At 39.8% G+C, this 22,500-nt stretch overlaps 2 protein-coding genes across 4 annotated transcripts in view; one reads left to right on the top strand and one right to left on the bottom strand.

Moving 5' to 3' along the window:
• The window catches only part of LOC138038940 (structural maintenance of chromosomes protein 5-like), a 43,020-nt gene extending 37,452 nt beyond the window's left edge, over positions 1-5,568 (bottom strand). Inside the window, exons 1-3 of the mRNA XM_068885033.1 lie at positions 5,335-5,568; positions 5,181-5,242; positions 4,993-5,072 (exon numbers count right to left, since the gene is read on the bottom strand). Of these exons, the coding sequence (XP_068741134.1) occupies positions 4,993-5,072; positions 5,181-5,242; positions 5,335-5,438 (246 nt within the window). The 5' untranslated portion in view covers positions 5,439-5,568. The remainder of the gene's footprint in view (positions 1-4,992; positions 5,073-5,180; positions 5,243-5,334) is intronic.
• A 38-nt stretch (positions 5,569-5,606) lies between these two features.
• Positions 5,607-22,500, top strand: part of LOC138038939 (leucine-rich repeat serine/threonine-protein kinase 1-like) — a 46,133-nt gene continuing 29,239 nt past the window's right edge. The window contains exons 1-11 of one of the 3 annotated variants that reach the window (XM_068885032.1): positions 5,607-5,768; positions 8,532-9,225; positions 11,834-12,115; positions 13,130-13,445; positions 15,357-15,599; positions 16,897-17,123; positions 18,805-18,914; positions 19,407-19,510; positions 19,605-19,748; positions 20,259-20,429; positions 22,279-22,500. The exon at positions 22,279-22,500 is cut by the window's right edge and continues 36 nt beyond it. In XM_068885032.1, the coding sequence (XP_068741133.1) occupies positions 5,756-5,768; positions 8,532-9,225; positions 11,834-12,115; positions 13,130-13,445; positions 15,357-15,599; positions 16,897-17,123; positions 18,805-18,914; positions 19,407-19,510; positions 19,605-19,748; positions 20,259-20,429; positions 22,279-22,500 (2,526 nt within the window). In that variant the 5' untranslated portion in view covers positions 5,607-5,755. Of the gene's footprint in view, positions 5,769-5,871; positions 6,053-6,735; positions 6,861-8,531; positions 9,226-11,833; positions 12,116-13,129; positions 13,446-15,356; positions 15,600-16,896; positions 17,124-18,804; positions 18,915-19,406; positions 19,511-19,604; positions 19,749-20,258; positions 20,430-22,278 lie in introns of those variants that run through there. The other 2 variants (XM_068885029.1, XM_068885031.1) reach the window with 2 other exon arrangements.

The raw sequence follows: 22,500 nt of genomic DNA, 5'->3' as shown, positions 1-22,500 counted from the left end.
AGCAAATGCTTAGAGGTCATTCAAATAAAAGAATATTAAATTGGCAATGAGGATGAGCACCACAACACAAGCAAGTTCTGCTGCGACTTCTCCTTCCATAGCTCCTCTCCAACTTCCAGTGTTGCCGCCTCTTTTCCTTGGTAGATTTGTCAAGTCTTGGACAGCATGGGTTGAAGTGGGTTCAGTCACTGGAATACTTCATTCTTGCCTCGGCTATCAATGATTCTTCGCAAATGCAGGCAGTTCTCCTTCATCATGCTAAACAAGAGGTTCAGGATGTATTTGCAACATTAACGGACCCAGGTGAAGATTACACTACAGTGCTTCAACACTTAATGGCTTACTTTGAGCCTACGAAGAACATGCCGTTTGAGAGGCATATCTTCCGTTCTGCCTCTCAGCTACCTGATGAACCTCTTGTCGCTTTTGCCACACGCTTTCGACAGTTTGTAAAGAGTTGTGACTACGGGGAGAGAACAAACGAAATGATCAGGGATCAGCTAGTGGATAAGTGCTATTCGCAGGACATTTGACGAAGATTTCTTCGGGAGACAGACCTCACTCTGGAAAATGCCATAGAAGCTTCAAAACGGAATGCTGTGCAAATGGAAACACATTCATTCCGCTCTGCAATCCAGAGCAGAGCCTCCTCAAAATTCTAAACCACCTAAACCACCCGCAAGATCAACAGTTGTTCAAATGCCAATGTCTACAAAATGTATAGGATCAGTGGCTGACAAATTGAAAAACTATCAATTAGTGATTCACACCGACCCCAATGTAACCCCCGTGACACAACCTCTTAGATGAACACCCTTCATACACATGTGAAGAAGTTGATCAAAAGCTAACAGAAATTGACAGACCTTGACATCATAGAAGATGCAGAGGGTCCTACCCCCGTGGGTGTCCCCCTTAGTTGCCGTGCCGTTCCTAAGTCGATTGGGGATATAGTGGTCCACGAGCGACACCCTATACCGACTTTAGAAGAGACTTCACAGGCGATGGTATTTTCTAACTCTATCTACAATGGGATTACCACCATTAATTGAGCTGCACCCAGACTTGCGAGCTCTCACCATGTTTTCTACTCGCACAGGCCTCAAGCGCTACAAATATCTCATTTTCGGTTTGTCCTCTGCTTCAGAGAAATACAAATACATCATTCAGGAAACCCTACAAGGCATTGCAGGCGTCTGAAACATTTCCAACAACATTATCACCTTCAGCAAGGATCAGGAATCACACGACCACAGCCTAGAAGAGACTTTCAAACAATTATGAAAGTGTGGACTTACTCTGAATAAAGCAAAAAAATTAATGTCTTTGCAGCATCTCAGAGTTGGTTTCAAACTCTCAGTGGCTGGTCTTTCTCTTGACAATAAAAAGGTCGAAGCTGTACAGGCAGCTCGTAATCCACAGAACTCTGTCTAAGTTGGGAGTTTCCTTGGTCTAGTTAATTACTGTTCCAGGTCATTCCAGGTTTTTCCACCCTTTCAGACCCACTTTACAGATGTAGAGAGAAGATACTCATAGACAGAGCATGAAGCCTTAGCAGTGGCCTGGGGTTGCGAACGGCAAGGAATTCAATCTCTACACCAATCACAAACCTTTAGAGGTAATTTACAGCCCCAAGTCTAAGCCACCGCCCCAAATAGAAAGATGGGTGTTCCAGCTTCAGCTCTACAAGTTCAAAATCGTACACATGGCAAACAAGACTAATCCAGCCGATGTTCTTTCGAACATTCCTCTGCAAGGCCAGCCCTACTGTGAAAGGCAGATCGCAGAAGAGTACCGTAGTTATTTGGTTATGAGGCGCACTCGGTTATAAGACGCACCCCAAACTTTGCAATTTAATCAAGCTAAGTTCTCAAACTGAAAATTACGCGAAACTACTCGTTTATAAGACGCACCCGAAAATTGAGAGAAATCAAAAGGATGTGATGAATTTGAGAACAATTATCCTTACACAATTGGCATGCGAACTCTTTTTGTTAACGTAAACAAAGTGAAAAAGTCACACGTTTAATGATATACGCTAAAACAAAAGCTAAAAGTTGACACCTGAAAATCATAACATACAACGCATACACTTTTATTTCAACCTTCCGACATAATAAATAGTCAGAGTTCAGACTTCAGACTTCAAGCAAAAGCGAACGGCGATAAACTCTCACCGAAAGTCATATTCAAAGGTGTTCGACAGCTGAATATCAACACGCCACCAAGGATGCAACCTTCAGAGCACAAGAAAGGCTGGATGAACGAAGAAGGTATGTTTTATCTCCACACTGTTTTTTCAGAGAAGAAACTTTTCATGCGAGCGACAAACACGATTCTCGGAATTCGAAACAAGGTTCAACCGATTGTGTTGTTTTCATGGGTATCACGTTACTGAGCACGTGCTATTAAGCATGTATGCAAATTTCCGTTTGTTTACTTTTCTCTTGACGTCGTTTAGTGTTCTAAAGGTCTCTAAAAGCGCTATTCTTTTTTTAAATTGACAACTAGTGTCCTTTTCTTGTGTTGTTTAAACTGCAAGTTCTTCTCAAATAATGTGATCTTAAGATTTTGTTGCGCGAAAATACTTGGCTATAAGACGCACCCCAATTTTAGCACTAACTCGCCACCCAAAGACAGATTTTTCTTGAAAAAACCGTGCGCCTTATAACCGAATAACTACGGTACATGTACATCAATTACATTGCCTCAAAGTCCATTCCATTTCCCAGACAGAGATTGTTAAATGAATGCAACAAAAGATGAACCAGTGCTGCAGCAATTATAAGGGTATCCCACTGGTGAGAAATGACCTGCTACGTCTGAGCTTCTTCCTTTCTGCCCTGTTCCTTCTGAATTGTCCGTAACCAAAGGCGTTATTCTTCACGGAAGGTGGTTCGTAATTCCAGCCCAGTTACGACGGCGAACCCTCCAGCTAGCAAGGCCCACCAAGGCATTGTGCGTTCAAAGCAGCTGTTATGGGAGAAAGTTTACTGGCCTGGTATTGATCATGATGTCGAGCAGACTGTTAAACTCTGTCTTTCTTGCAGTCAATGTCCAGCAAATCTGTAGCAGAACCTCTCAGACTGTTGGGGAGATCATCCACATCAACTTATGAGGCCCCCTTCCCTCTGAGGAAAGCCTTCTTGCTTTCGTCGACGGGTGTTCCAGCTGACCTGAAGTTGCCAAACTCCACTCGACTACAGCTGAAATCATCGTCACTCATCTTCTAAGAACATTGTCCACACATGGCTACACAGAGTAAATTACTTCTGACAATGGTCCACAGCTCGCCTTGAAGACCTTTGCTGATTTCCTTGAGGTGCGTGGAATCTCGCATTGAAAAGTCATTCCATACTGGTTACTTGTGCAGCCCACATTGAGGGTAAAGATTGGTGTCTAAAATTTATGAGTTCCTCCTCAACTACCGCACTACACATGCTGTCACCAGCACTGCCCAGTGTCAGCTAATGTTTGGACGCGAATTATGAATGAAAGTCTCTCAGTTTCATAAACCTGGGATGACGAAAGTCTTCATTGTCGCTCGATGAAACCATCTCACAAGGAAGGGCAAGCAAATGGAGTATGCTGATGGCTTCCAACGAGCCGTGCCTTCACTCGTAAAGGAAGGAACCATCTCATGATAGGCTCTCAACGCGATACGACCTGCACCCATACACGGTAGTGGCTTGAAAAGGCGCTAATGTTTTGCTACCGTGCAGAAACGGAGCGAAGATCCTCCAAAATATATCCCTTGTGCACAAGTTGTACGACGCTGACCGAAATTCTTATAATGATTTATTCCCAGCAGCACATGAGCCAGAATCCTGATGTCAAACTATGTTCCAACAGAAAACAGGTCTCAACGGTTGAGGCATTCTCCAAGCCATCTCAGAGATTATATTCTCACCTGAACTGAGCTTAGAGCAAAAAAAAACTACCATGAATAATGACGAAAGTCACAGTTATTTTGACTTGATTTTTTTATTGTTTTGGTTGAAGTAAAACTTGTGATGCCATTTTCTATTGTTTCGTACACTAACAGGGCCATCTCATCACATGTATGTAAACCAAGAATTGTACATTGTAGCATTTTTATTTTTATTTTTATCTCATTTTTATAAGCCCCAGGGTGGGGGGGAAGGGGGGGGGGGGGGCGGTCTACCTACGGGAAATTGACTCAGAGAACCTTTCCCGGGTTAGGGATTTTGACACATACAGTATGTGTTTCCCCAGGGTCGGGAATTTGACATGCCTGCCAAATTGGAACACCGAGAGAACCTGGAGATGAGTTATCCACAATCATGGTTTTCATGTGACTTCTCTGGTTTTCCTGATTTGGAGTGAAAGAAAGGAAAGCGAGTTTGTGTTGTCTTTTTGTAAATATGGACCATCACTTTTTTCTGTCTTTGCTAGAGTGTTCAGAAGTACAAGAATTTTTTTTTTTTCGTGATTGCTTTTTGTATACTTCTACGTATTCGTGAATTTTGCACTCTATCATTGTGCATGCTTGATTGATTCGAAAGCCTGTAAATAATAAAAACTATTTGCAAGGCTAAAAAATAATAATTAAATATATTGTTCACAATGTTATTGTTTTGCTCCATTTTAGGTTCTTGTTCAGTACTGTAAGCAGCGGAAAGGTTTTATGTTCACAACAAATTTCCATCGGCTGTTAAATGTGAATCTAGTGAAAAAAAAGTTACTCCAGGGCAGGAATGTGATGATCAGATGGGACCCAGGGGTGGGGAGTTTGATGGTCTGTAGGTGCCCGGGGTGGAAAATTTGGCGCTAGCTTCAATCAAAATGTCAAATTCCCCTGGGTCAGCCCGCCCCCCGCACCCTGGGGCTTAACATAATTTTGATAGGTGCATATCATAACAGAGGCAACTTATCCTTCCACTTTTCTATCTACCATTATTAAATTTGCCTAAGATCGTTTTCGAAATTAAACTAAGCTTAACTTAAGCTACAAGTAAACTTCCTACACACCTCCGTTGCACGGCCCAACAACTTTGTATGACCCGCCAGTCCAAGGCAGATTGCACAAACAATGGAAGATTTACCAGTGCCTAAAAGCGCAAGCAAGGAATATAAAATGCAACGACAAGGACATTTTTTACAGAAGCAATGCAAAACCATAGATCGACATTTTATCTCTCAAAAACCGGTCGCCATACCATTTGGTCCCAAGAGAACATTTAAATGCGGTCCGGGTTTGAATTCACAATCTGTGTAGGTCCTGCAAGACAAGTTTGAGAGGGCAGTGAGAGTTTGCGCGTGCATAGACCGCCATGATTTAAATTTTGAAGCAGACGAGGATAGAAAACTTACACGAAATTCCGCATCTTTACGCGTACAATTGCACCATCTACGAAATCTACGGTTTGCTCCTGACCATTCATGCTTGCACTGGTCAAGGATCTACCTTTCTTCATGGCTTCAAAAGCAGTTCTTCATGCTTCTAGTCATTTGAGAGAGAGTGAAATTTCCCGCTACCCAGACAGGCGATATTTTGCAATGACCATAAAAGGAGTACAAGGAACCCAGAGCCACTGATTAGCACTTCCGTCATGAGCAGAGTCATTTTGCAAAGGTATCACGCAACGGCAAGCAAGACTAAAAAGTCACACTTGAGTAAATTTCCAAGAAACAAGACGCGTCATTTCTTTAACTGGAGGCCATGTTGCTTTTGGTAATCATGGCAATTGGGCCCAACAAAGGAAATAATGCGCAGTGTGGATGCAAATAGTGCATGATGAGTAAAGGTAACGACTGCTTTTGTACTATGAGCTGACATGTGACAGCTGTTTCCCTTAGTACGTGATTAATAAGTGAACCTAAGACCTGTCTCAAATTTGTTGTTCTTCCGCGTTTTCTCGGAAGCCTTTTTCTAATTTTTGCTCATTGCACAAAGGAAATTATTAAGGTTTATTGTAGCTGATTTTTACGCTTCGATTGGGGCAGGAAAGTTTAACATACGTTCGCTCAGTCCATTGTGTGGCATGCCTTTATCGCTGAACCCACAAAATGACAAGTGACGATAACAGTCGTGAGTGCTTTGTTTGTGTTTGAACCGAGCATTGATGAACTCACAGTTGTTCTACAAAAAATGTGGATGCCCAAAAAAGTTGTGCATCTTGAAGTGTGGTTTATTGAATAAGGCGTTTGATTATGTTACATGTAGTAGCAGATCTGTAGCCCCCATTGGTGAATTTTAGAAGCTTCTTTCCACCGGGCTTGGCTTTCAAGTGAAGATAAGTTAAACGAGCAAGAGAATGGAGTGGGGTCAAATGTGGACCGTTAAAATATCACCTCCATTGATTACCTGTTTTACAGCGTCTTTTGCTGTCACCACTTTAAGAACACCAGAAAATCCCAGCCAAGCTCCTGCAAGGAAGTTCCAGTTTTTTTTAAACACAGATCATGGGCTCTGTTTTGTCTTTCTTTATCAGCTAATCAGAAACAATATTTTCCCTGCCGTTGGTGAACAGGAGCATCGAAAATCTTGTAGGGCTGATTGGAAGTGGTTTCTCGCTCCTTCTCACCCCCTCCTCCTTGGTTTTGCTCTTTTGACTTCAGTCCAGGTTTTCACGCAGCCATCACATTCAAAGGTCAATGAAAATTAACCAAACCGCCTGCTACGCAGGCTAGAACATAGATCTGAGAAGGAGAAACACCCAATAATTTGTGCTTGTGCATTTTTGTTCCAACTTTAATATTTTACTGATCTAGTACATGTAGATTTTAGAGGAGCAGGGGCCGGTTTCTCGGTCGTCTCTTGGTCATATTCAATGTGGACAGATTCAAGAACATTGTTATTGATGCTGCAGGTTGCCAGTGCATGCATTTCCTTCCAGGTGATGCTCTCGCACTCGTCATGTAAGACTGTCTTGAAAGAGGTGGTGTCATCAAGGCACTTGATCCCCTTTTAGATTCCACACCTTTTTATCATCTGACTCTGCAAATATGGCAACTTGTCAGTCAGACATATTCAGTCAAAATTCATTGCCAGTGTGATTTTGCCTGGTGCCTTTCAGTTTAAGGAGGTTTGCGCCCAAAACGTTCCCACGTACAGATTTTTTTAAAACTTGCCACGCAGAAGAATAATGATCTACTTTTGCCAAAAAGGCAAAAAAAGTGGGGGGTCACCGTGCTCATTTTTGAGATCATGAGGTGCACTTTTAGACACTTTTAAGACGTTATTTTAAGATGATCGTAGCTTACAACTGTCAGCAATAAAAAGGCTACATTAGCGAAACTTAGATCAGGTAAACATACTCAATTCAACATAACTAATATAACTAAGCAAACTTTAGCAGCTGATGTCTTTTTCTGAAGTGAAATAGACCTTGAAAAACGATACATATTAGTCTAAGAAAGAAAACTTCGGTCGCACGAGAGCATAAAAGGCGAAATATTTGTAACTTCTCACGTACAGATTTTTTTTGTTTTTTGTTAAAATGGACAAAATCAGGAAAGGAAGTGATCTGCGGAAAGAAAAATGGGGGTCACCTAGCATTCAAAAGAGTAAAATCGCTGCGAAGTTCTCAAAGCGATTGTCTATTCGTACTGTCACGCCATTGCATGACATTTCCGAGAAGACCTGGGTCTACAGCTATCCCATAATGCCACATGCTTTCACGTCCCATTCTTGTGGAAAATGTTTGCACCTTTATCATCGTGTTTACCTTCGTGGTCTGCGATGCATGACGTGTGCGTGACATGCACGAAAAAATGCGCAGTAGCAATAGGCGCGAACGTCCTTAAGCTACGTACACCCTTTCATCCTCTTGTTTGGAAAATCATTTTATCTTATTAAATTCTGATTGGCCAATTTGATTACATGTATTCTGCAGACTGTTTTTTTCCTCTAATGAATGAATTCATCTTTTCTTTAGAACAAAATAATACAGAATAAAAATGAGAACCAAACAGGATGCAGCCAAGAAGAAACTAAGCAGGCTCATCAATAAGCCTAGACGGCTCTTTTGGATTGTACGTCTTTGAAATCATACCAGATCTTTGTACTCTGTTGAAATTTCAGCTGGTGATAAGCTCTCCAAGAGCCAGTGAAATTCGCTGGCAGCCAGCTGTAAGCGGCATCCCTGAATGAAAACTACATGTAGAGGCATACATGTAGTTATGGTGTAATATCCCTGGGAACAAAATGCATATACCGTACGTGTAGAAGGAGAGCTATATGTAGCCATTACAAGATTTATTGATCACTGGGGAACAAAGCAAGCTAAATAAAGAAGTAAAATAAGATGAGATCCTGGAATATCCTCCTTGCTTACAAAACACAGATAAAATCAAGATGATTAAAATCGAGAAACGCCTTTAATTTTAACAGTTGTCAAAGTACCCGACACATACTTTCAAACTTGTGTACATCATGCTTCTCAGTAGATACTACAAATTATTTTTATTTGCATTGGTTTTGTATATTGTTTTGCAATAATGTGTTACCAAGGAAGGTAAAAATAGCAATTATTATTAATTTTTTGCCTTTGCTTTCCTGACCACAGGTGTTATCAAAAAGTTATCTGAAGCCTGCATTACAGGCAACCTGGACTTACTCCTTCAAGTAATCTATTACAACCGTGACAGTGCACAGGAGCTCATTTGTGAGGCTGAGAGTGACGGAGAAGAATCACCTAATCATAACACAAGAAACTTTCTGTCTGTGGCTTGTGAGAATGGACACTTGGAAGTTGTGCGTAAACTTGTGGATTTTGGAGCAGATGTCAATCATGCATCATATGATTACTTGACACCATTATGTGCAGCATGCATGAATGGGCATACAAGTATTGCTAAATTTTTAATATCCAGTGGTGCACTTGTTCACGATCCAGCGTTAGGTCAATCATCACCCATTCTATTAGCTTGTAGATCTGGAAATCATGACATTATCGAACTGCTATTATCAGAGCGGCCTCTTCTCTTGCGAACACATGGGCAATTGCTTCTCTATGAAACATGTAGACTTGGGCATGTTCAAGCAGTGAGGTTATTGATCAAAAAGGGAGTAGACATTAATCCATCACCCCTTTTGGTTACAACAACTGATGCTGAGGCAAGAGTTCCTGGAGTTCCTCTCCAGGGTGCATGTGTTGGACAACAAACCAGTGTTGTTAACTACCTGATAGAAAATGGTGCTGAAGTCACCCCATACATTGTAGAAAAATATTGGGAACTTGTAGGAGAGGCATTGATGAGGTAAGAATACCAGTCAAAGTCAACACACATTGTATCTACATGTATAAATGTAGCTTGGCAATTAATGCATTCTCTACTTTCTCAAATCCCATAATACACCTCTTTTACCCTCTACCTCCCCCCCCCTCCCCCAAAAAAATTGCACAGGCATTGTTTTCAATTTCTCTTGGGACATCTTCATGTCCCAGGAGAAATTGTACAAAGTCATGTAAACAATGGTTAAGCAAATAATTATTTTTTTTTGGGGGGGGGGGGGGGTAAGAGAGGTTTATTATCTATAACGGGATTTGAGAAAGTATAGAATCGACCACTGGGTGTGAGACTTAATGCAAATGTAGATCTGTCCATTACGCCAGACTATTAGATGTATACTCGTCAAGGGGTGGGGTTCAGGCGTCACTGGGTCACTGTCCTTAAAGGAATAAATAAGTTTTTCGTACACCTGTATTAGAAAAGCCTTGAAATGAAAAAGAATTAAATGGTGGGTATTTTTCAAGAATTTTAATTTCCTTTCCTTTCTGAAAGTAATTCTCTTTTTAAGGATGTTTGCGCTAATTGTTTGTGCACAACTTGTATATATCACGCATTACTTCAAGCATTAGTTAAGATCTTATGCCGACAAAAACGCCTTGAGGAAAATTTCCAGGTCGGCTGAAGAATGGCACATTTATTTCCAATTCATCATGAAACATCAAAGAGAAAGGACCGTGAGGCTGGAAAAGGTCGCTAATTGAATAGTGGTTGACAGTTTTTAAAACTCGAGAAAGGTTACCGGATGTACAATGTATTGGTCTCTTGAAATTGAAAACTGTGCTCGTGATTTTGAATTGTTAGACTGGTCAGTGGCGTTTGATTCTTGAGGCTTACAATTGTTGTTTTTTCTCTTCATCTTCTTTTTTCGAGCTCCAGGAGTAGGGTTGGCCTGTAGCATTTGGTTCTCAGCATCTTTGGTCAGATCGACAGTAGGGCTCACTAAAGGATCGCAGTCCTCTACTACCTTCTGGGTTTTGATTTCCCTGCTAAGAGCTTGCACTGCTTCGATCAAAGCATCATTATTTCTTTCCAAACGACTTGTAATTTGCATAGCGTCCTTTTCTTCGCATGGCTGATTTCGCGCTGGAAGTTTAGAAATAATACCTCTTAGCTCTTTGATTTCGTCCTTGAGTTTCTTAATTTTGTTGGAACAGCTGCAAAGGGTTTGCGAACCGGTGCTTGTTTCCCTTTCCTCGATAGCAGCCATACTGTACTTGAGGTCAAAATTCCCCCATCTTCAACTTGCTCGTTGTCAATGGCCGACACGCTTACTTGTTGTCCAGATTTAACTTCTTGTTGCCCAGAATTACAAATATTTGATGATAATGCAGTACTCAATTCAAGATTTTCAACACTTGTTTTGTCTCTAGATGATTTTCTGGTTTCTATAGGCATTGCCACGCTCTTTACCAGCTAAATTTCGAGTCGATAGTAAAGCCAAAGTATTGTACACGTCCGCATCGAGAGCAACAATGTGAATATTACTGTGACCAGGCCTTTTCCCTTGTGCTGTATGTGGCTTGCTTTGTTACTATTATTTGATTGTCACCAAGTTGAACCAGAATCAGATGTTGAAAATCACACATTGAAGCAAGCTCCAACAATATAAACTCCACAACACCATAAACTCCATGCCCAAAACTCTTTTTGAATACATCCACACGATTGTATTATCATGTGTTGTGAAGCAGGGCCAACTGTTTATACTGTGGTTAGAATAATGGACTTTACAGGTATTTACGTGTAAGTGTGTAGTTGTCTAGCACTGGAGCACTAATTTGGGACAATTTACATTAAAATCAATGAAAATCAAATCAAAAGTTGGTTTTTGAGGAGGGAGAAAATGAAAGTACCCAGTGAGAGAATTAAACCTCTCAGAGCAGAGTAGAGAACTAACAAACTCAACCCATGTACGCTGTATCTGAGAAGAGTTGAAAATCTTTAGTTAGCATTTGAAGATGAAAATTAATTGATACTAGATAAATAGTTTAAAATTGCTTCACAGCTCAAAGGCTGAATTATGCAATAATATTTTACAACTCGATAATATTATTTGCAAATTTCTTGAAAGAACTACGTCAAAATAATGTGATTATCATATAAAATGTTGCAAACCTAATTAATAACTTAAAAATTAATATAATTATTAAAAGCATGTATATCAAAATATTTACAATTAAATTATTTGTTCAAAAAACCGTCGAGAGTCTTAATTTAAATTAAAAGGTGGCATGTATTTTGCCATTACTACATGTAGCATAAAAGAGTTCTTCACCCTATTGGTACAAACATGTGGGACGTTATATAGGTGTGATTGTTTCTCAGACGATACCTAGGATCGTTTCGAGGTGGCAATAAATTGAAGAGCTTATGATTTTTGTCGGCAGTTACACTGTTACACTGTACACTGTTACACTTAATCACGAAGGGAGCACTTTCTCGGTTATTGTAAGACCCTGAGTGTTGGTCCAGTAGAAGTTGAACCTGCATCTTCCGCTTGATCATGTACTGTGCCAATTTGCTTGCCACATGTACATGTACATTTATGTTTTAATTATGATAATTATTTTGGCAGGTACACCAAGGAAACTCAAAGTAAGAAAAAAGCACCTTTCACTTACGAAGCAGATCCATCTGTCACAACATTTTCTGCAGCATGGAATCAAAAAAACTTGTTTTCCTTACACAAAGCCTGGTTTGTCAATCTATCTGCACGGCTTGTAAGCGTTGATCTGTCGGATAATCACATAGAGGAATTACCAGAGGAACTGTTTAACACACTGCCTCTGTTAGAAGTTCTTGATGTGTCCAAAAACAAGCTGCTGTATTTGCCTGAAGTCACAAGTACATTTACCAGGTATTGTGCAGATTTGAAGTTAGTAAACCATTAATAATTTAAAAGTGATATTTATGATTAGTTTCCAGTGCAAATCCTTAAGTTAAGTTGTGTCCTTAACACAACTTAACTTAAGGATTTGCAATAAAAGGCTATAAAAACAGGCTTGAATGGATATCAAACCTGTGAGTGTGATATTGCACTGCACATGCACTGTTCATGCCGTCTGGTCAGCTTTGAGTTTGAGAGTATCCTGCAGTTCAACAAGAAGCAGGGAAGGTTCATTCTCTCACATTGTGGTTTTATCATAAATTGTTTGAACCCAGGAGTCACATCATAATAAAGTAAAGTACGACCGTCCAGGTGAGCGTAGTCCTGAGAAGGACTGTTTGACAATCTGAGCAGAAGTCATCTTCAGAGTCAAGTGATTTATGTAACATCAGTAGATACTGTAAAAACTCTGGTCGAAGATGTCATTGGTCAACTTATTCACGATGTAATTGGTCGACTGTCAGTTGAGCCTATGTTAGATGCAATTGGCCAGTCAGTCAACATCATCTCGAACAGTCCTTCTCAGGACTACACTCACCCAGATGATTGTACTTCACTTAATTATGTTGGTGATTTTACAGTAGTTGTATAATTATACATGTACACTGTATACAGATCTGAGGCCAGATTTACGAAGCCCTCATACATGTAAGTGAAGATTGTATCCTGAGTGAGTGAGTATTGTTTTCTGATAATAGCCTAACTACAGTATAAGGTATTGTGAGAAAACAATTCTTAGGATACATCTTAACTTATGGGGGCCTCATGAATCTCACCCCTGGTCTCCGTTGATACAACTGTACAGTGGTAAACTTTTATTTTTTTGTACTGAGACTATAGCACAACACTGTTCCTTTAAGGACTGTCAGACATGGCACTAATCCCACGTCTGTGACTTTTACTTTTGTACAATAATTTTTTGCAGCTTAAAATTTAGTAAACTATTATAACTTCCTGTTGTCTTTATTTTTGGACTTTTAATAGGTTGCAGAAACTACGGGCATTTGATAATGAGATCACGTTTGTTCCTTCCTCTCTCTTACAAATCCCTACATTGAAAAAATTACATCTGGCACGGAACAAGATCACATCATTGTGTGGTGACCCCAACGATATTGAAGACAGCACCCATATGCCTGACAGTGAGACATGGGGTTGTACTGCCTTAAAAATCCTTAACTTGTCGGGTAACCAGCTGCAGCATTTACCTGGAGGGATTCAGGGAACTTCAAGCTTGACAAAGCTATTTCTTGACCACAACAAGTTGAAAGAATTTCCCATGCCATGGAAATCCCCCTTGGTAAGTTTTTAATCCTCCTGGTTGTTCAAATGGTGGATAATGCTATCCATCGGAGAAATCACTATCAATTGGATAGCGCAATTGGTTTCACTACATTTATGACTTACATTGTATCCACTGGATAGTGATTTATCAGGTGGATAGCGCTATCCAATCTTTGAACAACTGGGGCCTGGTAGGAATAAGTTATTATGCTCCACTGCTTTTTAATATAATTACAATTAATTTTATTGTGATTATTACACTTGTTATATACATGTAGTTGTACTCAACAAAATGTTGTGTTTCTGATTGGTCAATGACGAATGCATAAAAAATTAAATGGGTTACAAAAAGAAATAAGGAAGTTGCTGTGGAATCACAGCAATGGAGTTACAATTTTGTGGAGAAATATTACAACAACGTTAGAAATCTATGAACATGTCCGTGTTCGTGTGGTTCACGTTTTATGGTCACTTGGGATGTTTTGAAAGTTCTCAAATTGCACTTGCCCACAGCCTGTGCAATTTTGGGAACTTTCATAGCATCACCCATACCTATAAAATCACAAAATGCACTTGCGGTCATACAATTCCCTTTACATATTTGGCACTTATACTTTTATCCTCCCTAACTGATAGTCACACACCTGTACGCCTCAATCTGTTTTAGGTTACAAACACTATATTAAATTTTACATTTTCCCTGCTAGCAGAGGTCTTTTTTTCGCATTCACTCAGCTGATGAATGTGGGAAAAGAGACCTCTGCCATGGTTTGAAACTCACTTTGATCCAAACGCCGTCCACATCCACGGAAGGCACTGTTCAAAATGCATGCCTCATGAGACTGTTATGTTTGCTAACTGTGCCTTGAGCTCACTGTCTCTCACGCATTCCGCACAACATGTTAAGCCCTGGCCAAACAAGAGCGAGATTTGATGAGAGTTGATGAGAGCTGAAACTCTTGAGAGGTTGGCCAAACGAGAGCAAGAGATGGCGAGAGTTTGTTGAGAGTTTCATGTGCAAGAAAAGAACCTACCCTTTCTGACATAAATATGGCAACTAGCCAATCAGTATGTTCAGCTAGCCAGACCGGTGAAATGAATATTATTTTGTGCCCAAACAAGCTTCTGTGTGTTTAGTTCTAAGTGCTTATGTTTTTCAGCTGTTGCTTCCTTATTGTGGTAGTCTTTGGAGGAAACATCCCAAAGGCAAAGTCTTGCCTTGTATAAGTCAATTAGTGCGAAAAGTTCCTCCTGACTCCACATTTTTTAAAAGCCTTGGCGTTGTCCTTCCTGAATTTGACGCCTTATTATTTTTTCCTTTTTGCCTGAGCCTAAGCTTGATAAAAACAGTAGCTGCTGACTGTAAAGCTCTCGCTCAAACTCTCGTGTACAGCCAAATGAGACAAAACTCTTGCCAACTATGATGAAAAATTCTAGCAGGTTCAAATTCGATGAGAGCTCTCGAGAGTTGATGAGAGTAGCCGAGAGTGGATGAGAGTTCCTGGCCAAACGAGAGCAAGAGTTTCAACTCTCAACAACTCTTGCTCTCATTTGGCCAGGACTTTAAGTATCACATGAGTATTTGGTCGCAAAGTAACCTCCGTGCATGCTCAACACAATGACTTTCAACCCATAGCAGAGGTCTCTTTTGTCAGCTAGTGAACGAATAAGGAAAGAGACTTCTGCTTGTGGGCAAATTCAATTTAGTTCTTAATATGTAATGCCCCAGGTAATGGTAATTAGGTGATGATAATACTAATTCACACCTTTCCCTGTTGCTTGTAGTTTTTTGTACTTGGTGAAGTTGTAATAACTAATAAAAATTATCTAGGGATGCATTATATTTTTCTGCAATAATTTGTCCTTGTGTATTGTTTTGTGCCTGAAAGTCTGCTATAGTACTGGTTTATCTCACTTACGATTTCAGCAAATACTTGATCTTTCCCACAACAAGTTCACTCACTTCTCTTGTAATGTTGATATGGTTTGGGCAACTTCCTTGAAGCGTTTAAACCTTGCCAATAACAATCTAGGCTCCATTTCATGGAGTGTGTGTCAACTAGCATGTCTTCAAGACCTTGATGTCAGTCACAACGCTCTCAAACACCTTCCAAAACCAGAGTTTTGGACCTCAACCACCATGCATAAGTTGAACCTTTCCTACAACAAGGTAAGAAATTGTGCATACAGAGAGAATTAACCACATCTACGTGGAGGTCCACTAAAAACTGTCCCATTTAACCGTCTCTCTCCTAAGAATGACACTTATACAATCATGCACATGTAGATTTTACTATGTCTAACACCAGATGATTTCACTCGTCATTGAGGGACTGGGGGCAAAAGGGTTAATTTGACTACAGGATTAACAGTGTACTAACTAGGTTAATTAATTTGCAATTACACTATTAATTTTATGATCTTTAAAAAAACCACATGAAACCAGAATTGTTGGTTTTTACTCATGTGATCAACAACCATGTTTTTCAGTGAAAACAAAAGAAAACGTTTGCATACTAATATAGTTGAATTCCTGGAGAATTTGGTCGGGTCTCCAACATGGCCGCCATTTCTTTGTTTAGGGGCTCCAACATGGCAGCCGTGACGTCATGTGAAAACTGAGAATTAGCAACCTTGGGCATGATACAGATGGTGTACATGTATACAGTGTAAGAGTGAGTTTGTACATGTATAAGGCTTGAGTTTTTTAGGAGCTCTTAGGGTTTGTCACTGGAATCAAAAAACCTGTTTTGTGCCTAACATGTTGTTCAATTGATTAACCCTTCCCCACTTGAGAGCGACTTGCAGATTGTACTCTGGCTAACACCAGATGATTTTTAATGCTGACTGAGGGCAATTTAGGTGTAAATGGGTTAACTCCATCTACACATGTATAGTGTAGGTCCACTAAAAAAACAGCCCAGTTATACAAAATGTACAGTGTACTGTGGCAGCATTTAAAGATTTCTGAATCTATTTGAGAAATTTGCAACCATACAAAATGTGATAGAACTGATTTCATGATTTAATGTTTGCAAGGTCACGATGTAGTATAAAACATTTAAGCGAATAACTTGTACATGTTTGTCTTTAAATTTTCGTACTTTAAAATTTTTCTTTATTGTAAATGTATATTAATATGTCAACTGTATGTAATGTGTAAACCGTGTGTACAATGCTAATATGTAAACAGGCCTCCGTTTAAACCAGCGTTGCTGAATTGGATTGCCTGTATAAACATCGCAAATAAATAAATAAATAAATAATCTAAGGTATTGTGATGTGGTTCGGTTTTGATTTCCCTTTGTTTCAGATTATGATAATGAATATTATTTTAATAAACAAAAAAAATCAAAAGTGAACTGGTTTGAACCACAACACATACATTACTGTTAGACTATAATGACCTTGCGAACATGTTGACTGACTAATACATATAGTTCTTTCCTTTGCCTTAATTTGTACAGCTCACCGCCAAACCTCTAGTTGATCCACAAGTTGCATCGCCCAAGCGATTTCCATTTTTCAAGCTTTCTGGTCAAGAAGAAACTCACAATGTGAAAACAGATTGTGAATTTCCCATTTCACTGTTTTCTCCAACACTGGAAACACTTCTTTTGAATGATAATAACCTACAGGTGGTCCCCCTCAGTGTGTGCAGACTAATGAGCCTCATTGAACTGGATTTAAGCAAGTGAGTAACGAATGTCAGGCCCAATATTACAATACATGCCATCATTATGTGGCAAGCAATTCTCTGGCTAAGTGAAGCATTCTGATTGGCTACTTTTTGGTCGGGATTTTACAGTAGGGACTGTTACCATGGGAACGGTCCGTTTCCATAAATTATTTTTTTTCTCTCCTGGGAAATTCAAGTTGAGTGAAATACAAAAAGTTTTTTAAGAAGTGGAATTTAATTTTTTCGTCACAACAGTACGATAATAGCAAGTGGAATTTAGTTTTACACGTAAAAGGTCACTGTTCAAAGTTCGCTGATGGAAGACGAAGATTATGAGCGTTCATGAAGTAGAGAAGAGTGTCCGGTTGCTCAAAGATAATAAACAACTTACTTACCTCACTTGCTCAACCGTACTGGGGAATAGTGGCTCAGTGTTGGCTCTTTGTCTGCCTTGTGCCAATGTTGCATAGTATGGCCCTCACACTTGGTTAGTAAGAGGTTATTATCCATGAGCATGCAAATAGCAAATGCAAATACATGCATCATAGAAAGTAAAGTGGCAACTGGGGAAAGGTGATACTTAAGTTAAAAAGAGAACAAATTAAGTGGGAATCTTCCTTACTTGAGAAGTGAAAGATAAAAAAAAAAAAAAAGAAACAACCATGTGTCAATTTACAATCTCTACACTACTGCGGTGACAATTATGGGCCATAAGGAAGAAGTAGTGGATGTGTGTCGAGGTGTCTATGTACGTTTTTGTGATATGTAAAAAAAAACAAGGTCTAGGCAAGTATAACAACGGAGACTGATTACACCTGATTAAGACCTTCATTATTAAGAAACTTGTACAAATAACGAATGTGTTTTTTTTTAAAGCAGTACACGTATAGATATATATATATAATTATCCGGTTTAGTGTGCTGTCCAAGCCAACGAATGATGTCAGTACCAAAAGGATCGCATTGGATTCGCAGTCCAATCCGGCTCAGCAAATGATAAAAATTTGTTAAAAATTGAGACTGAAAGTGGAACTTTTGATATTAAAACTGGTAAGAAATAAGAACTTTATGAAAAAGTCGTGAGACCGAAACGTTTTATAAAGTTCTTGTTTTCTACATGTTCGGTCTCCATTTTTAACAAATATACATACCCGGTAGGGTATGTGCCTTTTTAATCAATTATGGGAATTTGAGATGTCACAGAAATACAGAAATAACACTGTAAGTACGGAAAGTAACACTGTACCTTTAAGTCTTCTAAGGTCCTTTAAGTGCTCAAGTATTGGTCCAGCAGGGATTTTAACTTACAGTGCAACCTTCCAAGGAACACTTTATGCTGTTTGCTATACCTCTCGTGTTCCCTAAGGTTGCTCATCGCAGTTTCTGCTGAAGACAATAGATAGAATTAGCACCGCTCAAACGTGCGCTTTGCCAAAGTTCAAAGGAACATGTTTGGGTACGGCTTCCTCCTTTCCCGAAGAGAAAGATACCTTTGACGGCAAGTAAATTCTCATGCTTCTGTGACAAGCAACAACCCAATGTAAACGTGATAAACCTGGTGTAAAGGTGATACTATCTAATAACTTCATTCAGGGACCGTACTTTGATTTGATTTTGTAAGAAAACAAATTGTCATTTTTGCAAACTGCTTAACCTCTTTGTGTGATGATTAAGCTCGATCCTGGCCTTTTTTTAGCAATCTTGAGATACGAACTCTTCCTCCTGAACTGGGTAATCTACGGGAATGTTGGCAGCTCAGACTCAACAAGCTGAACCTTCCAGGACTTCCCAAACATGTCAGACCAGGTATGAAGCAATATCAGGAGTGCATGAGTAGGACCTTGCCTGTCCCATGCAAGCCCTATGAGTCAACCTCCGCGCCTATCTTTCTATTTTTAGAACACCATGAGTTCTTTGGCACTGTTTAAAATGGCCAAACAGAATAAAGTTATTGTCAAACGAAGACAAAGTTAGCAAAAACAATGTTAGCAAAATGTGCAAATTGATGTAAATGTGAGTCTCCTGCCGAAGAGAAAATAGAAAGATAAGCGCAAAAGTTGACTCAAGGATAAAGTGCATAGAGGGGCTCTTACTCATGGGCTCCAGGCAATAATTAATTCCAGAAAGTTAGTGCTTTGGTCACAGGAAAAACCAAACTCTAAAAAAAGAGACATTATTATTATTATTATTATTATTATTATTATTATTATTATTATTATTGTTATTATTATTATTATTATTATTATCATCATCATCATCATCTTTCTGTTATCATCTAACATCTTGCTTTTGGTTTAGGTGAAAACGGTGTTCGATCAAAGGACACAATGGCATACCTGAGAGCTACTCTCCGTAAGTCAGTTCCTTATTATCGAATGAAGCTCATGGTGGTTGGAATGCAGGTAAGACTGTAGAGTAGACTTAAACTACGTACAGGTCACTTTTTTGAACTTCCCTGTTGTATTTCCTTCGTATGCCATTTTTTTACCTTTCCAGGGTCGAGGCAAGACAACATTATTAGCAGCACTAAGAGGTCAGAAGCTACCGCCAAACCTTTCTACTGTTGGCATTGTGATTGATGAATGGCAGGTACAGATTTCTTCCAGTTCCAGGTTCACATTACAGCGCTTCATATCTCAGGTAAGTTGAAACATCCGCCTTTTGAATGCTTTGAAGTGTCATGCAACAATCACATGACAGTGGCTATAGATACAGGACTGCTCCCATAGTTCAGTTTCGCATTCTAACGGTTGGACTGAATCTAGCATGAAATGGAGGCTCTTGCGGGCAATTTAATTTGCATTTGAAAAGATTTGCCCACATTAGCCTCCATTCCATGCTAGATCCAGTCCAGTCGTGAGAATTCGAAAATGGTATATTGGCCATACTCTATAATGATGATTTCTAAATTTCTCTTGAATATTTCCGGACTGCATTATTCTGAAAAAGAAATTAAATACTCCGAAATAACCCACTGAGATTTCGCTTCTCGCAGTAATTACTTAATTTCTGATCTGTTTGTTGTTGTTGTTGTTGTTGTAACAAATGGGACAGCACTCAATTGAAATCGTTCTAATTAAGCCTATGATTCAATTTGAATCGCAGAGTTCAGCTCTCCTCAGGTGTCTATCTTGTTTACCTCCCCTTTAGAGTGATGCACCGATGATAACATTCAGCACTTGGGATCTTGCAGGGCAGAGCGTTTATTATGCAGCTCATCAAATGTTCTTGTCTCCCAACACTCTGTACTTGGCTGTGTGGAATGTGACACATGGAGAGGAAGGAGTTGAGAGCCTCAGGCGCTGGCTGCTCAATATACAAGTTTGTACACTTCCGCTACAATCATTTAGATTTATTACTTACTTTATTACTAATGCGAGCGTTTAATAGCAAGGCAGCATAATATTGTTTGTCGTAACGATGGCATAGTTGAATGACCTTGCATTTTGCCTGGGTAGCTGAGATGACAACAGGTAGAAAAGAATCTGGACTGGCTTGTTTGATTTTAAAAAGTCTCTTAAATTTATTGATTTACAAATCCTCTTTAAGAGGACAATATGATGTAGAAGATGATGTTTAGTCTAGAGTTCTTTTATGTAACGCATGATAAGAGTTGTAAGAGTTCAAAGAATGAGTCCTTGGTTGAAGAGCAGTTGTAGCCTTTTGCATCGGCAAGTGCAACGATCAGAGAAATCATGCAAATGAAAACGGTAAGCCGTTAATTAGCTGCTATGGCGCCGTGTAACACTTGCCATTTCTTCGAGACCGCATAAGTGGCTCGAGGCTCGAAAACCTTTTAGAGTTTAGGGTTGGCGTTACCGACGTTTTCATCCAAGCGTGGACACATGACGGGAATTAAAACATGTTCTTTGAAGTTTGAGTTTGGCAGCCGTTAAGCAAACAGTTGAAACTTTTGCGCGCGATAGTTCGAAAATATTTGAAGCATACTTTATCAGATTAGGGTCAATTTCTTTAAGTTAAAAAAAAGTCATGTATGTCCAGTCTTGCCGCCATTCTACGAAAACTGACATCAACATCTCTCAAACTTCGAATGATTGAAGACACAACTTGTCACGTTTGCAGCTAATTAGAGCATGTTTTCCCTTCACATGTCCACGCTAAGATGAAAACGACGGCATTTAAAACCAGTGATCAACGTTCTCTCAACAATGTTTTCAAGAATTTAAAAAAAGCCGCTAGAAAGCTAAGTACTGACCAACTCTATATTCTTGTTTGCATTCAAAGAAGCTCTTTTTGCTTTAGTGCTTTTTCCATGGGATGCCTGTGAGCGCACGATGAAAACCCGGTCGAGTTTCTTTTTTTCCTTCATCGTGTTTTTCTTTGTAGTCACAAATTACGCGTTTTTTTTTATTTCCTGTATCCTGCGGGAAGCGTTTGTAGTGATATGAAGACTTTCGGCTGACCTGACCCGCACGAGAACTCGGTCCCCCCGCTCCAAGAGAGCGTGAGATGGCGTTGCGCCATCAAGGCCACAATTGCGCACAGGAGTTCGAGATATATCCAGGGGCCCGTTTCTCGAAAGTCCCGTAAACTTTTCGGGCGCGAAGAGCCATTTGTGAGACTGCCAACCGCTTTTTTTGGAAAGCCGATCTTTTAACATGTTTTCAAGGTAACAAAAAGAAAATGACCTTTAAGTTTGACGACTTAAACCGTCTCCGTTCTTGAGATCCAGAGGGAATTCTGACACCCCAAAATGGCCCGTAAAGTTTCAGGACTTTCGAGAAACGGGCCCCTGCGGGATCGACCCTAAAAAGATGCACGCGGATTTCAATAAGCGTCACGAAGTGTCCCCATGCTCTTTATCACTCGTGTCTCGGAATACATACAATTTACGTCACAAAATGTCCCCCAAATGCTGCTCCTAGCTCAAGTAAAGATAAAGAGCCGTATTTACCGTAAGCTAACCTTTACTCTTACCTTATTGTTGGAAGTAGGTACCAAATGCTTTGGGACACTTCGTGTTTTGTGTGCATCCAATTACGTGCAATGCTGGACGAGTGCCGAGTTCAAGTTTTTTCATTGCAATCGTGCACGAAAGCCATAAATGGAAATGAAAAAAACAATGAGGCGGAACTCGCTAAGTGAACTGAAGTCCGTCAATCGACATAAGTACAAATTAAGTCATGTTGGACCATGTTGTCGTTTCCAGGCTCGCGCGCCCTTTTCTGAAGTTTTGATCGTCGGAACACACGTGGACTTGCTACCGAAGAGCAATCGACAAGCTCGGGTGGACGCTCTGAAGCATAGTATTGCGCAGAAGTACTTGGATAATCAAGGATTTCCTAAGATTGTGGGTAACATTATGGTATCGCCGGTGACTGGTGAGAATATCCCAGAACTGAAAGAAATGATTTACAGCAAGGCTCTGAAA

This window comes from Montipora capricornis, chromosome 2 (genome assembly GCF_036669925.1).
Source record: "Montipora capricornis isolate CH-2021 chromosome 2, ASM3666992v2, whole genome shotgun sequence".
Taxonomy (NCBI): domain Eukaryota; kingdom Metazoa; phylum Cnidaria; class Anthozoa; order Scleractinia; family Acroporidae; genus Montipora; species Montipora capricornis.
This window is presented reverse-complemented; position numbering and strand designations above follow the sequence as displayed.